At 52.8% G+C, this 16132-nt stretch overlaps 2 protein-coding genes across 3 annotated transcripts in view; one reads left to right on the top strand and one right to left on the bottom strand.

Moving 5' to 3' along the window:
- DNAJB6 (DnaJ heat shock protein family (Hsp40) member B6) overlaps positions 1-14270 on the bottom strand; it is a 48250-nt gene extending 33980 nt beyond the window's left edge. Inside the window, exon 1 of one of the 2 annotated variants that reach the window (XM_036246717.1) lies at positions 14246-14270. The gene's annotated coding sequence lies outside the window, so the exon portion shown is untranslated. Of the gene's footprint in view, positions 1-12898; positions 12924-14245 lie in introns of those variants that run through there. The other variant, XM_036246716.1, reaches the window with a different exon arrangement.
- Positions 4364-14683, top strand: LOC118619746 (proline-rich protein 2-like). The gene is made up of 2 exons (XM_036246373.1): positions 4364-4369; positions 13703-14683. Exons 1-2 carry the CDS (start codon positions 4364-4366, stop codon positions 14681-14683), a joined length of 987 nt encoding a protein of 328 aa, XP_036102266.1.
- The last annotated feature ends 1449 nt before the right edge of the window (positions 14684-16132 follow it).

The following is a 16132-nucleotide window of genomic DNA, read 5'->3' as shown; positions in this document are numbered from 1 at the left end:
TGGCCCGTAAGACCCTTTTTGATACAGGGGAAAAAGCTCTGAAAAGGCTAATAACCTAAAGCAGTAATGTTCAGCCTTCTCCATCTCAATGAACACAAACTAAAATTCTGCCACACACCAAAAAATGTATTTTGCCAATCTGACCAAAAAAAAGTTGCAGCTTTGATTCATTCATACTGGATGGCTATTGTGTTAGCTGTTGTCATTTTACTATTTGACAATCTAAGGAAAAAGAGGTCAGTGCCCCTGACTAAATAGTTATTGAATGTTCTAAAAATTCTCACCCCACACCGGTGGAAAATCTCTCCCTTAAAAAAGATAAAACGCACCCTGGCCGGTTGCTCAGTGGTTAGAGCATCAGCCAGTGGACCACAGTCCCGGGTTCAATTCCCACTAAGGGCAGGTACCTTGTTTTTGGTTTGTCCCCGGCTCCGGTTGGGGTCATGTGGGTGGCAACCACTCGATGTGTCTCTCTCACATCGATGTTTCTCTCTCCTCTCTCTTCCTCCTTTTCTCCCCCCACCCCGAAGATAAAGCAAAAATGTCCTCAGATGAGGATGACAAAAAAAAAAGATAAAACTAACAGGTAACTCCGGCAGAGGTGCAGCAGCGGACAGGCCCTGGTGAACACCCTGCTCTCCTGCCTCGCCAGCTCAGACCCATGTCACCTCGCTCCCTCAGTGGGTCCCTGCACAAGGCACCAACGGCGGGGCCACCAGAAGAAGTGTCCCGCCCAGAGCAAACGCCCCATGGAACCACACACCTCGCCCTCCCACATCCTGGGAGGAAAAGAAGGGTCGTCTCTAAGGATTATTTATCAGTTTGACAGCGGACTAAAGTGAAATCCAGAGAAGAAATGTACAGCCTCAAATACACTAGGAGGAAGTGGAAATGTCAGATGGTTAGGAAACTCAGTGACGGAACGAACTACGAATCTGCCATCCAGACACCGAGACGCATGTCTCAAGTAGAGCGTCAGAACGGCTTTCAATGACAGACCAGGGGAGAAACGATAGGGCCACTCTTTTCTTATAACTCGCCCAACGTGACAGTCAGGTCCCATCAGCTGTGAGAAGCACCAAACAGGGCACAGCAGTCGGTGGAGGGGCCTGGGCAGGTGGCTGTGCACTGCAGGTGTTCCCATTGTTTAAACATGTTCAGCATGAAGCACTCGGGAGACTGCTTTAAATGCAATCAGTTAGCCCGGCTGGTGAGGCTCAGTGGTTAGAGCGTTGGTCTGCAGGCCAATGTGTCACGGGTTCGATTCCGGTCAAGAGCATGTACCTCAGTTGTGGTTCATCCTCGGCCCTGGTCAGGGGTCATGCGGGAGGCAACCAGCTGATGTGCCCTCTCACGTGGATGTTTCTCTCTGTCTCTCTTTCCAACCCCCCCATCACTCTATCTGAAGATAAATGTAAAAATATCCTCAAGTGAGGATTTAAAAAATAAATTAAATAAATGCAATCAATTAAAAGACATGGGATGAGCAAACAGTTACAGAAGGGTTCCCACTGGTAGCACACTGGTCGGCAGTGGAGCACTGGGCTCCGCCTGGAAACTGCTGCCACAGGACAGGCAGCTGGTTCTGGGACCTCAGAGGCACAGTGATCTGGAATCTTCAGGAACTAAGAGCACGGCACCATCTTTCAACAGCAGCCAGAAAGCAGCAGACAACAAGCATCCCTTTGGTTCTGCTCAGAGGGATTGAACGCCACATGGCTGCTTTCACTCGAGAGCTCTGTGGCTGCTGCCCGGGCCTGTGGGCCATCTCGGCAGTGACCAATGGGGTGAAGCCAGCCCACTGCTACAACAGAAGGGAGAGCTCTCTGCACAAGGCTCACACTTCCTGACAGCTGGACCACCGCTGGGCCACACAGGGCCAGAAGTCATCCTGTGTGTCAGAGGCCACGCTTAGGCATCACTGCTACCAATTCAGAGCCCAAGCCCATGTTCTCTGAAATCCCCACAGTCTGTCTCGTATTTGCAGTAACATGCCACATCTGTGCAAATGATGGTGGCCATGCGGCAGCCAGAACCCCCAAGCAGCTGTTGCAGCCATGAGACGGCCTAACTCAGGAGACACACCTGCCGGGAGGGGAGTGCGTCACAGCTCCACCATCCAACATCCCTGGGAGACTAGTCTATCCCTAAGGCGTCCTGTGAACATGGTCAATGGACAGGCAGCACTCCAAGGCTGGCGCTTCACTTCTTTCTCAACAAAGACCACCCACGAGGAAAATTCCAGTGAATTAAAACTGATCATCTGGGGAAGAGTCCAAAATCACACCCCACCGCCCCTTTGCCAATGTGACCCCTTCTCTACTCCCTTGTCCCACCTGGCCACCTCCCACACAACACCTGAAGCAGGCTCTAATTTAAGTTCAAGAGCCAGCCTTCCCCATCAGTATCCAGCAGACATTTTGGGGGCTCGTGCTGTGTGACTCCCAAAGCCCTGAGCACGCTGGGCTTTCTGGCTGGGCAGTCCCTGGTTGCCTTCCTGCCAGCTCGCGCCCCTCATGGCCTGCGGGGAAAGCTCAGGCATCCCCATTATCTCAACAGCATTTATTTAGCAACGATTCCCAGCCTGAAGCTTCAGTCCTAGGTCCCTCTTGGGCACGTCACATGGACAGACAGATGGCTCCTTGACGCAGCCATCTGGACCCCTGACAGACATCCCAAATAGACATGAACAAACCTAACTCTTGACCCTCCCCACTCCTACCTGGTTTTTCTCCAGTAAATTCTACCTTGAGCTCCCAAGCTGCATGATTACAAATTCCACCACCACCACCATCGCTCCACTCCCACGTACCAAGTGAGGTAATCCAGTTCTGCCTCGTCTCCAGCAAACTATCTCAAACCCCATCCCTTTCCCCATGGTCTTCCATGTCACCTGCATCTCCACCCTGACACCCTGCAGAGCCTGCTGGCTCGAGCGCACCTCCCCCCCCAGCCTAGGGGAGAGATCACCAAAAGCACAGACAAGCCAGCTGTGAAGGACACTCAGTCCAACGGCAGTGAGCGCCGGATTCAAGTGTGGGGACTGCAGGACAGCCCACACCTCCGTGCTGTCACCTCTACTGGGTTAGAGTAAGTAGAGTAAAAGCAACCATCTTGCTCACATTATGTCTAGGGTACAGGATGAACCAGGACATGGGTCAGGCGAGAAGCTGCAAGACTACAGGCCTGGTGAAGACACAGGAGTGCTGCGGAGTACAGCAGCCTGGAGGGACTGAGGGGAGACAGCTGAGTGCCGTCCAGGCTGCTGGAGCAGAAAGGGTCGGGCACAGAGACCCAGAGAGATGGAGGTGTAGTCAACAGGAAAGCTGGGTGAAAGGCACACGGGTAGATCACGGCACCATCCTTACAACTCTTCTGTAAGTCTAAAATTGTGTGTGTGTGTGTGTGTGTGTGTTTATCCTCACCCAAGGACATTTTTCCATTTTTTGTTCAGACAGAGTGGGGAGGGAGAGAGAGAAACATCAACATGAAAGGGACACATAAAAGGGTCGAGTGGCTGCCACCCGCACGACCACCAGGGCCGGGGACAAACTGCAACCGAGGCACATGCCCTTAGCAGGAACCAAACTTGGGGCTCTCTGGACCGCAGGCCGACGCTCTAACCGCTGAGCCAAACCGGCCAGGCTAAAATGATATTTTTTAATGTAAATCAAACAAGTACAGTCATGCCAAAAGGCCACAGGAAGAAAGCTGCCGGAGCTGCCGGGCAGGAGCGAATGTGAGCGTGCGGACCAGCAGGGAGACGTGGTCCCGCCCCGCCCTCCTGCAGGAACTGCACCTGCGACCAGCCCTGACCCAGTGCTCCCGTCAGACGCCCTGCTGACAGGTCAGAAGTGCTGGAACAGATTACCTTGGGTTCCCACAGTGCAGACTTGAACAGCAGCCTGAGCAGCCCTATTAAATGAAGCCGGTAAGTCCAGCCCACACTCTGCTTCATGAAGCAGCCCCACTGCAAGAACATTCATCACACCCAACCTTCTCGGGCTGCACACCCGGAGCAGCCAGACACGTGAACAGCCACAGCCAGCGGCTCTCCTGGGACCCTCTCCCCCTGGTCCTTGTCCAGTCACACGAGGCAGGCGAGTTTCTCCTCCTTCACTGACTTTCTACTCTCAGCGGGCGCCTCACCTCTCTCGGCCATTCCTAAGAACAATGCCTGGTCCTGTCCTGCTTGGCCCTGAGCTAGCTCCAAGGCTGCGATTCTTAGTGCCCAGAATCCAACAGAGGCACTCTGGGGACAGTCCAATGGTCACCAACAACAGGTAAGACGACTGACTGTATCTCTCCTTCTGAACTCAACCAGTCCCTGTCACCTCTCCGGGGAAACAGACCAGATCCGACGATGAACGTGAGCCTGGCTGAGCGGCCTCCCAGCCTGCCCCAGAACTTCCCCTTGGTTATGTTGGCCCCTTATTCCAACCCATCAAAATCTTAATGCCAGTTCTCCCAGCAACATATACACTCTCAACAGAACCAATAATGTTATGCTGAATGAATTCAATCATACAAATTTCCTCTTTATAACCACCATATGCTAGCTTTGGAAATAAGTCACCAGGTTTAAGAGAAAACAAACATGTAAGCCAATTAGTCACACACAATTAAGACAAACACGTACTGTTGGAGAGAGGGCATAAACAGACATAGTTTAAAAGATCACTGGTGTGATCCCAAAGACTGAAAACCAAGACACTCCCAGGAACAGATGAGGCAAATCACGCGACAGCAGCAGCGTGTGCAGACAGAACTACGCAGAAGCCCACGGGAGGGAAGGGCGGCAGGGTTTCAGTATGAAGCGGACCTGCAGGGGCTCAAGGCAGAGGAGACAATCCAAGAAGAATCTGAGCACGTAAGCAGAAGGGTTTTCAGGCAGTGGTGTAGATAGATGCACAGGTGCACCTGAAAAGGTCACTTAAGGACAAGGCAGGTGGCCTTCTACATGAAGGAAAGCTACGACTGCGTGGGAGAAGTAACAGTAATAAAATGTCCAAACGAGACCTGTGTCTGCGTCAGAGCAGGGACAGCAGGAAGGAGGTGATGCTCAGAAGCTCGCGGCCACTCCCTGAAGCGTGGCATCTCATGCACAGGTTGGCTCACACACCACACGTTATGTAAAAATAGAAGTCAGATCTTCCGTTTCCATTGAAAAGCTTATCAGTATTGTATGGCTCAGTGGTTGGAGTGTCAGCCCACGGACAGAGTCGCAGGTTCAATTCTGGTCAAGGACACGTGCCTCGGTTGGGGTTGATCCCCAGCCCTAGCCGGGGTAGTGCGGGAGGCAGCCAATCAATGTCTCTCTCACATCAATGTTTCTCTCTATCTCCCTCCCACACTATCTGAAAATCAATGGAAAAAATATCCTCAGGTGACTATTAAAAAGTAAATTAAAAAAATTAGTATCTCTTACTGTTTAAACTCATACAGCAGGCAGAGTTGAACTGGACAAATAAACATATGACATAATACACAAAATATAACTGTGCAATGTAATAAAGGTATTAGCTGATCTTTTGTAGTAATCGTGTTGTGATAAACGCATCAAACCAACACCCTGTACACCTTCAATCCACAATGCTGTATATCGAGCACACACAAATTTTTTTAAAAAGATGCACGAGTATGTTATCAAGAGGAAAAAACACCCACACACAAAGAACCAGAAAAAAAAGTGAGACTGGAGACGAGAGGACTGGGGGCTGGAAAGCAGGCACCAGGCCTGTGCACCAACTGACACTGCAGAAGCACTTCAATGGTCCAGGTACCGGCAGGGCAATTTTAGAAAAAATACTACTGACAGACCACAATCCCCGCACCCCCTTTGGATATTTTTCCACTGATTTTCAGGTAGAGTGGAAGGGAAGGAAAGAGGGAGAGACACCCCCCCCCCCCCCGAGAGAGACATCAATGAGAGAGACACACTGGTTGCCTCCCACATGACCCAGACCAGGGTCAGGAATGGAACCTGCAACCCAAGTACGTGCCCTTATCCAGTCTGTGGACCGACGCTCTAACCACTGAAGCAAACCAGGCAGGGCTCACATTTTTTCATTTTAAAATGAAAAATGACCATGGAGCAGAGGGCATAGTAACTATGTGTCCCGGCATGGCTAATACTTAAGCCCTTACTGTGTCCAGCAGCAGTCTGCACACCAGGTGGACACCGCTGTCTGTCCTCCTTTCCCTGGGAAAATGGGAACCCTGAAGCCCAGGAGTGGGGTATCTGGTCTCAGGTTACACACTGCTGTTGGAGCAAGGCCCTCAGGCAGACAGACACAGGCGCTCCAGTGAGAGTTGCCTCTTCATCGCTCTAGGTAAAGGGTAGAAATTTCTGCATCAGATAATGTAGACATCACCCTAGCTGGCCAGGGTTGGTTGGGTGTCATCCTGTGCCTGGGTTTCAGGCTTGATCCCCAGTAGGAGGCGTGCAGGATAGTCTCTCACATCAATGTTTCTCTCTCCCTCTCCCTCCCTCTAAAAATCCATTTTAAAAAAAGTCTTCTGGCCTGGCCAGTGGGGCTCAGTGGTTGAGTGTTAACCCATGCACCAAGTGGTCACCAGTTTGATTCCCAGCCTGGGCACATGCCTAGGGTGTGGGCCCAATCCCCAGTGGGGGGCATGCAGGAGGTAACTGACTGATGTTCCCTCTCACTGATGTCTCTCTCTCTTTCTCCTTTTTCCTTCCTCTCTCTAAAATCAATAAAGAAAAATTATTTTAAAAAATTAGGTCTTCTGAAAAAACGTACACATCTTTTTAAAAACAAAAACACTGCCTGTGATCCATAGACTGCACCAACTCCCATTCTGCACCACTCACACTTCTGCACACGACTGAGAGCAGCTCAGGACCCTGAAGACTCAGGCTCAGCGCAGAGCAGGCACCGATCTGTGGGCATGCGAGCTCCGGAGAACACAGGCGCTCATGCAAACACAACCTACCAAGAGGGCAGCCGACCCATTAGTAGGCATGAGAAATGGAACCTGTCCAAGTGAGGGTCCCTAGACCCATTCCAAAAGAGGCTATTTCGCCCATAGCATGTTAGCCTGTGCACCCGCGCTTCAAAGCACCTCCGGTGACCAATGCAAACATTTATCTAGAAGCAAACCCAAAGCCTCTTATCCACTTAACAAGATGCATTCTGAGTGACCACGCCAAATTAGCAAAGTACTAAAATGTGACCACACACCACAGCGGCTGGACTCGACACAGCTGATCCAGTCCTCCCCCCAGGAGAAGCTTGCAGCGTTCACTGGCCCCACAGTGAGCATGGGCTGGTTGCACCTGAGCTCGGCAGCAGGGGCCAGGACTCCACTCTGCTCCTGTTTGGAGACACTGCTGGAGCAGAGACGTCTGTCCTCACAGCAGATGCAGCCGTGGGAAGCACTTTCTCTTCCCAATCTGCATGTCAACAACCGCCCTCTCTGCCCACCCAACACTTGCATTCCCTAAATAGGTCTCACAATCATAAATACAAAACGAACCGGGGTACACACACCCAGTACCCAAGATGCTTGGTCTGTGAGGGGAAGGCAGGAGCCCACAGGCGCACGCCACTCCTGATGCTGGCACCGTCACTGGGCCCGGTCACTGTCACAGGTGTGGACACCCATCAACATGGGGCACGGGCTCTAAGGGGCAGAGTGCAATCAGCCAGCACATCTCCTGCAACTACTCTACGGGTGAATGAAATAGTACTACATGCATTTAAATGTTTTATCACTAGTTCTTGAAGGTAAAATTCTGGGTAAAGTCAGTCTAATCTGAGAAGAAAAGTGCCCAGATCTCCCAACAAAACCAACACTCACTTCTATCTGTGCATCACTGAAGGACTAGACAAGCCCTGCACAGGACCCCAGACCTCCTGGTCACCTTCACGCCCCGTGTTCTTTTTTTAATCCTCACCCAAGGATATTTTTCCATTTATTTTCAGACAGAGTGGGAGGGAGAGATAGAGAGATTGGGGGGGGGGGGTGTTGAAACATCAATGTGAGAGAGACACATCGATTGGTTGCTTCCCGCAGGACCCTGACCAGGCCCAGGGGTTGAACTGCAAATGAGATACGTGTCCTAGGCCAGGGATTGAACCCGTGACTCTGGTCTGTGGGCCGACACTCTAACCACTGAGCCAAACCAACCGGGCTCCCCTATGTTCTTTTTTTTGTTTGTTTGTTTGTTTGTTTGTTTTTTTTATCCTCACCCGAGGACATTTTTCCATTTTTTGTACAGATAGAGTGGAAGGGAGAGAGAGGAAGAGAGAGAGAGAGAGGGAAACATCGACGTGAAAGGGACACATCGAGCGGCCGCCACCTACACGACCAACCGGGGCCGGGGACAAACCGCAACCGAGGCACATGCCCTTAGCGGGAACCGAACCCGGGTCTCTCTAGACCACAGGCTGACGCTCTAACCACTGAGCCAAACTGGCCAGGGCTCCCCTATGTTCTTAATGAAACTTAAAAGAATCCAGTATGTGCCCAACATGACTGTTACCAATACATCCCTCTCGAAGGCCTTGCAGAGCCCTAAATTCCCCAAGCTTGGTGTGGGGACTGAGGCATCTCCATATTCTGAGGCCTTCTGCTACTCTATATCACAAATCTTGATCATTCACACAAATGACCTTACTGGACAAAAGTAACCACCTTTCCAGCCCACAAGACCTTTCTCACACCTCTCTCCATCTAGAATCAAAGGAACCTTGCTCCACTTGAAAAAACTAACTCCTTAGCTCTTTCCACTCTGTAGGCTGGAGGCGAAACGGGGGCAAAGCTCCCTCTTCTGGAAAGCCTGTCGCTACTATCCACCCACAGATGTTTCCTCACTGTACAGTTTAACATAATTCAAAGAATCACAAGCCCATTGAAGACATTCCCTATCTTTATCTTAAAAATAGCTTGATAAGCCCTGACCAGTTTGGCTCAGCGGTTAGAGCGTCGGTCTGCAGTCCAGAGAGACCCGGGTTCGGTTCCCACTAAGGGCACGTACTTCGGTTGCAGTTTGTCCCCGGCCCTGGTTGGTCGTGCGGGTGGCAGCCACTCGATGTGTCCCTTCACATCGATGTTTCTCTCTCTCTCTCTCTCTCCCTTCCTCTCTCTCCCTCCCACTCTATCTGTACAAAAAATGGAAAAATATCCTCGGGTGAGGATAAAAAAAAAAAAAAATAGCTTGATAAAACAAGTATCACTTCTATTAACCCAGAAAGAGGCCATTTCAAGTAAAATATCTTTTCAGTGTTTAATTCCTATAATGGCATCTTAACTAATTGCTCACGATACTACTGGAATGAAAGTAGGCAAAATGTTTAAAAAGAAATGACAAACTTGGCCCGGCCGGTGTGGTTCAGTGGACTGAGAGTCATCCCATGGACTGCGAGGTCCCGGTTCAATTCCGGGTCAGGGCACATGCCCAAGGTTGCGGGCTCGATCCCCAGTAGGGGGCGTGCAGGAGGCAGCCAATCTATGTCTTTTACATCAATGTTTCCATCCCTCTCCCCCATCCCCCCTCTCTTTAAAAAAAAAAAAAAAGGGCAATAAAAACATATTTAAAAAGAAGAAGAGCCCTGGCCAGTTTGGCTCAGCGGTTGGAGCGTCGGCCTGAGGACCAGAGAGTCCCGGGGTTTGGTTCCCGCTAGCGGTACCGACCAAAAAAAGACGAGGACAAGCTGGAGCAGCTTCCAAGCGCCCTTTCACCACCTAGCAACTGCCCAGAGCACACACAAGCAGAGAGCAAGCATGGCCAAGCGCTGCCACCCACCGTCCCAGCTCATGCACCTGAACACTCTGTTCTTACCCAATATCCCCTAGAGCACTCCTGAAACACAAGGAAAATTTTCCCTCTATGACTCAGGATGGCGACCACTGTCACCTGTTAGATTCCCCTCATTAAAATAAAATAGAACACACCCTGGCCAGTTTTGCTCAGCGGTTAGAGCGTCGGCCTGCGTTCCAGAGAGACCCGGGTTCGGTTCCCGCTAAGGGCACGTACCTCGGTTGCAGTTTTGTCCCCGGCCCTGGTTGGTCGTGTGGGTGGCAGCCACTTGATGTGTCCCTTTCACGTTGATATTTCTCTCTCTCTCTCTCTCTCTCTCTCTCTCTCCCCCTCCCTCCCTCCTCCTCCCCCTCCCTCTCTCCCCTCTCTCCCCCTCCCTCCCTCTCTCCCTCCCACTTTACCTGAACAAAGAATGGAAAAATGTCCTCGGGTGCGGATAAAAAAAATAAAATAAAATAGAACAGACAGCAAGTACTGTCTCTGGTATTTCTGAACTCAACTATCCTGAACTCTGAAGGCCACTGTTAACTGCAGAAGGGAAATCAAAGCAGACAAAGCAGGTAGCACGAGCCAATCCAACCAGCATTTTCTGAGCACTCTGGCTGGGACAATAAGGCCTGCCCTGAGGAATGCACAGGTTGCCCAGCACCACACAAACATGAGACAAATTCTAAATGCGGGGGGGGGGGGGGGGGGGGGCAGAATTTTAAAGGGCACAAGACCACATTCTTCCTGAGAAAATCACCCTCCCAAAGACAACTGACACTTGCAACTGAGCCTATGAATCCACTAGGGAAGATACAGATGCATTCTAGGTGTCCCCCATGGACGGACGTGTGCAGTGGACAGGTATGCAATGGACTATCAGTCAGCCACAAAGAATGGAATCTTGCCATTTGTGACGCGGGAGGACCTAGAGGGCATTGTACTAAGTCAGACAGATACAACATGTAGAACCTGAATACAAACGAATGAATCAACAAGAAACAGACCCATACAGAAGGAAAGGATGGTTGTCAGAGGGCAGGGGTGGGGGACAAATAAAGAACCCTACTAGTTGGAGTATTGGGATATACGGACAGTTCTGCTCCCGGCCATAAACAACAGCTACCACTGTGAACTATGTCTAAATAACTATATCTAAATAACATAAAGCTTTTGAAATAAGGGAGCAAAACTATAATATAAAGACAAAAACTTCTGTTCTGACATATACTGTAAACCTTAGAAATTTAACTACTTTTTCAGAAATTAATGTCCCCACTTTAAAACGATTTTTTCTTTCATTGCCTTTATAGAGAAAGGAAGAGAGAGATAGAAACAGGGATCAGAGAGAACATCGATTGGCACGCCCTCCACTGAGGATTTGGCCCACAACCTGGGCATGTGCCCTGCCCAGGAATCAAATCGGCAACCTCTTGGTGCAGGGTTGACGCTCAGCCACTGAACCACACCAACCAGGCTAAAAGGATTCTTTAAACTCACTTCTTACGTAGGCTACGAAAACAAAAGAAGTCAGTTGTGATTTTTTTAAGTCCCCCTAAAAACACAAAGTTTGGAAAGAATACTTTATAATAAAAAACATAATAAAAAATCATCAAGTTTTTACTACCTGACTTATCCAGTAAGTCATTTCCCCAATTAGGCTTTAAAATTGTCTTTCCGTGTCTGTATCACCATTTCCAGTGTTCTTATCTTTGCTACTTCTGCTGCTCTCATTTACCTCTTTCCCTTTTTTCGAGTTTGAAGTTCTCCCAAATTCTACTCAAAGAGAAACTGCAGAACTTGTTGAATCTTGCCATTGACCCCATCCTGGTTCACAAAGGAGCCTGCAGTTACCAGCCTTGCACCACGAGGTGGTGTCCTGGACAAATTTAAACCCAACCAGGTTTTTAACACACCACCATCCTAAACTCCCCTCATTTCCAAGGAAGTGAAAAAGCAAAAAGAAAGCTTCTAAAAATCCTGTTAAAATATCAACTCACAAAACAAGGGCTGACCCTGTCCACTACATCCTCAGCAAAGACAGCAGAGGCACTGCACCATCACCCTTGAGCACTGACCAACACAGCAGCTGACCTTCACCCCCAGGAAGAAGCAGGCACCACCTCTATGGTGACATGATCAATCCGTCCAGCCTGTGTGGCTCAGTGGCTGAGCGTCAACTCATGCACCAAGAGGTCACTGGTTTGATTCCAGGTCAGGGCACACGCCCAGGTTGTGGGCCTGATCCCCAGTCGAGTGCGTGCAGGAGGGGGCCAGTCGATGTTCTCTCTTATCAGTATTTCTATCTCTCCCTCTCCCTTCCTCGCTCTAAAATCAATAATGAAAAAATAATAAAAAATATGTGTAGCCCTGGCCAGTTTCACTCAGCGGTTAGAGCATTGGCCTGCGGTCCAGAGAGCCCGGGTTCGGTTCCACTAAGGGCATGTACCTCGGTTGCAGTTTGTCCCTGGCCCTGGCCCTGGTTGGTTGTGCGGGAGGCAGCCACTCGATGTGTCCCTTTCACGTCGATGTTTCTCTCTCTCTTCCTCCATCTCCCTCCCACTCTATCTGAACAACAAATATATGTTTTAAAAAATATGTATATATTTGCCAAATTTTAAAGTAACCTTTTAAATTGTTTTTCAAACAAAGAGAGCGGCCACCCCAGTGTAAACGTGGATTTTTAGTTTCCCAGGCAGAAAAGTTGACAATGGTGACCTGGCACAATTGTATGTTTGAAACTGTCCAAAACAGTTGTTACAAGAGAAAATGTTCTTGGTTCTACCACTAAAAATAATGGGTTTGCTTAAATAGGAAAGCTCTTGTATGCACCTCAGCTGCAAGCATCAGACAAAACCCAGTTCAGAGTATTACTCAACACTCCCTGTCCTGTCCTACAGCCAGAAACACCTCCCCAATCTACCACTTTCAAATCCAGTTTCGAACTCATCTGACATTCTTTTTTAAAGACTCTGAATTCCCCCGAGTTCTATCTGCAGCTCCACACTAAGCCCATGTCTTCCCCCTCCCACTTCCTGTCAAGTCATACACACCTCCCCAAATTCATGTTCTGCATAACCCAAAAACTCCCGGCTCCTCAGGTGGTGTGCACAGGGGCGCACTCACCTGCTCATCGGGGCAGTGTCCTGACCCCACGGGGCCCCAATCTCTCATGGGAAACAAGAGCAGCAGGATTCAACTTCCAGAAAACCAGGGGGTGGGGTGGCCTGGGGAAGGTGGGGAGAAAAGAAACACCTAATTCCTTACACACTTCTGACACTCACGATTCTTTTTTAAAATCTGTGATTAAACCTGAAGAGCCATCATCTGACAAGTCCGAACCAAGGATGTGTGTTTCCCCGGCGGAGGAAAAGGGCCGCACGCTAACCGGACACGCCGGGGCGGCCGGGGTGGGGGCCTCGCAAACGCAGGGCCCGAGGTAACCACGCGGGGTGACCACGCGGGACGGCCAGGCCAGGTCAGGTCAGAGCTGTTCAAGGAAAAGCAGTCCGGGCGGCAGTCGCGTCCTCGGCTGTGCTCTTCCCTAACAAAGGTCAGGCTTCCGCGCGGGCTCCGCACCTAGGACAACAGACCCCGCACAGCAAGCCTCTGTGCGCACCAAGTACTGCCTCCCCGCCCCCACCGCCCTCACTGCGGCGCCCCACTGGGCAGAGGCCACAAATCCCCATTGTCATGGTTATCGAGCTCCCCGCACCCCGCTGGGGGGAACCCGGTTTCCCCGCTGCGCCTTCTGGGGGGGGGCCCCCAGCCTCGCCCCACCGGCGGGCTCCGGGCCTCCTCTTGGGAAACCGCCCCGGTCCCGGCCTCCCCTTCCCGCCCGCGGAGGACGCGCTTCGCGGACGCTGTGGGCAGTTTGGCTCCTCAAACCCGTGAAGGCCCCGCAGGTCCGCACGGTCCCCGCGCCCACAGCCCTCGCGGCCCCCGGAGTTTCCTCGCCCGGGGCCGGGCCGCAAGGGGCGCGCCGTGCGGCCTCCTCGCGGGCGGCCCGGCGGAGGGGTGACCTTCCCGCGGCGCCTCCGCCTGCGGGCGGCGAGCAGCGCGCCGGGCCCGAGGCCCCGAGCCGCCGAGCCCCCGCGCGGGCGCCCGCCTCCCGCCCTCCCGCCGGGCAGCGCGACTCGGCGGCCGCACCGGCGGACACGGGCGTGCAGGTGGGGCCGCGCGGCTCGGCGCGAACTCCGGGGCCGCCGGGGGACGGCGGTGGAAGCGCCCCGCGTCCGGCCGGCCCGGCGCCTCCTCGTCCCCTCGGGCAGCCTGACTCCGGGAGCCGGGCGCGGGGCGAGGACAGTCCCGCCGCCGCCCGCCCCGCCCCAACCGCCGGCGTCCCCGGGGAAGGCGACCGGCCTGGACTCGGAGCCGCGCCCCCCGCCGGCGCCCCCGGCCGGCGCCCGACCGCCCCGCAGCGCACCCCGGCCCGGCCCCCCGCCCCGCCGCGGGCGCCGGCGCGGCCCTCACCAGGACGCGGGCCCGGCGGCGGGAAGGCAGCGGCGGCAGCCCGGGCTCCTCGGCTCCTGCGCGGCGGCGCTGGTGACGGCGGCGGCGGCTCCTCGCGCTTTCCTTTCTCCTTTCTCCAACAACAAACAGGAAGTGCGTCACGCGCCGGCGGCGTGCCGCGTCCACTTCCGCCGGCGGCCGCCGCGCATGCGCCCTGACCGCCCCGGCCTTCCCGAACGTTCTGGACGGCTGGGCCGCGCGGCGTCCGCGGGGCCTGGCGGCGGCTCCGGGGACACCGGGGCGCCGGGGCCGGGCTCGCGCTGCAGGCCCGTGGTCCGCGGTCCGCGCCGGGTTTTAGGGGGCCGCCACGCGCGTGTCGCGCCGCCCCCGCGCCTCCAGGCTCACCACGCGCACCTCGCTGGAGACCGCGCTGAGCATGCGCAGCTGGGGCCAGGCTGAAGGATGATCCCTGACCCAGGGGAGCTGTGGTCAGGCTAAATGACCTCTGACCCTTGGGTCCTGGGGTCCCACTAACGAGTCACCTCTGAGCCTGGGGAGCTGGGCTCCCACAAAAGAAGGACCCCTGGCCCAGTGGTGTGGCTCAGAGGTTGAGCGTCGACCCTGCACCAAGAGGTCGCCGGTTCGATTCCCGGTCGGGGCACATGCCCAGGCTGTGGGCCTGATCCCCAGTGGGGGGCCTGCAGGAGACGCCAGTCCATGTTCTCCCTCATCGATGTTTCTCTCTCTCTCTCCCTCTCTCTCTAAAATCAAAAAGGAAATAAAATTTAAAATTAACAATGCTAGCTCTGGCCAGTTCGGCTCAGCAGGTAGAGTGTCGGCCTGCGGACCAGGGACTCTGGGGTTCGGTTCCAGTCAAGGGCACGTGTCTTGGTTGCGTTTGTCCCCGGCCCGGTCGGGTGGTGCTGGAGGCAGACACTCCATGTGTCTCTGTCATGTCAGTGTTTCTGTCTCTCTCTCCCTCCCTTCCAATCTGTTGATAATAAGTAGAAAAATACCCTCAGGTGAGGAATAAAAATAAAAAATGATAATTTTTTTAAAAAGAAGGACCCCTGGCCCTGGGGAGCTGGCGTGGAACGGGCAGCGTGACCCTGACCCCTGGGGAGCCAGTGCGGTGGTCCTGGTGCAGAGCAGGGTCTCAGACCAGGCTCCTGGCTCTGGCATCCAAGGACCTCCTGCTTGACGCCAAGACCCTTGTGCGGCCTAACCAGGTGCCTTGGGAAGCGAAAGGCTGGTGCGTCCAGCCCGCTGCACCCCAGGCACCGACAAGGCCAGTGCCGGACTCACAGCCACAGCCTCTGCCAACAGGGCCCGTGGGTGCTCACCCTCCGCCCAGCACCAGAGGTGACAGCAGCCTTCATGGCCCTAGCCAGGGCACCTGCGTCACGGTTCCAGTCTCACCTGCTTCTCAACACGAGGTCGCTCACGACACACCTGGAACTGACAGACTGGATGTCCCCTGTAATTGGAAAATAAATTTTTAAAAAGATTGCCTTACAGTGGGTATATTTGCTTCCCATGTTTCTCAAACCCTTCTCGTATTACTTACTTTTTAGCAGATGACACTTAACAAATAAATCTTTTTTTTTTTAATCTGAATCAATTCTCTATTTTTTTGGGGGGGTGGGGTTTTGTTTGGTTTTTGTTTTTTGAGGTTTGATAAATGCCTCGTCCAAAGGAAGGAATAACACAGTCTCTGGTTTTAGCATGGCCATCTCATGATAAAACCAGAGATAATCCTGGCAGAGGCTGGAATTTCATTCAGATATATGCCCTGTTTGGCACGGTCGCTTGTAACCATATCTGCGGCAGGTTGATGGAGTTTTATTTCCCTTCCAGTGTTGACAGTACTATCATGTGACACTTTGCATTGAAACAAGTCCCTGCGGC

The sequence above is a fragment of the Molossus molossus genome, unplaced genomic scaffold, assembly GCF_014108415.1.
Source record: "Molossus molossus isolate mMolMol1 unplaced genomic scaffold, mMolMol1.p scaffold_m16_p_7, whole genome shotgun sequence".
NCBI classification, from domain to species: Eukaryota; Metazoa; Chordata; class Mammalia; order Chiroptera; family Molossidae; genus Molossus; species Molossus molossus.
The sequence above is the reverse complement of the archived record's forward strand: the minus strand, read 5'-3'. Positions and strand labels throughout refer to the sequence as shown.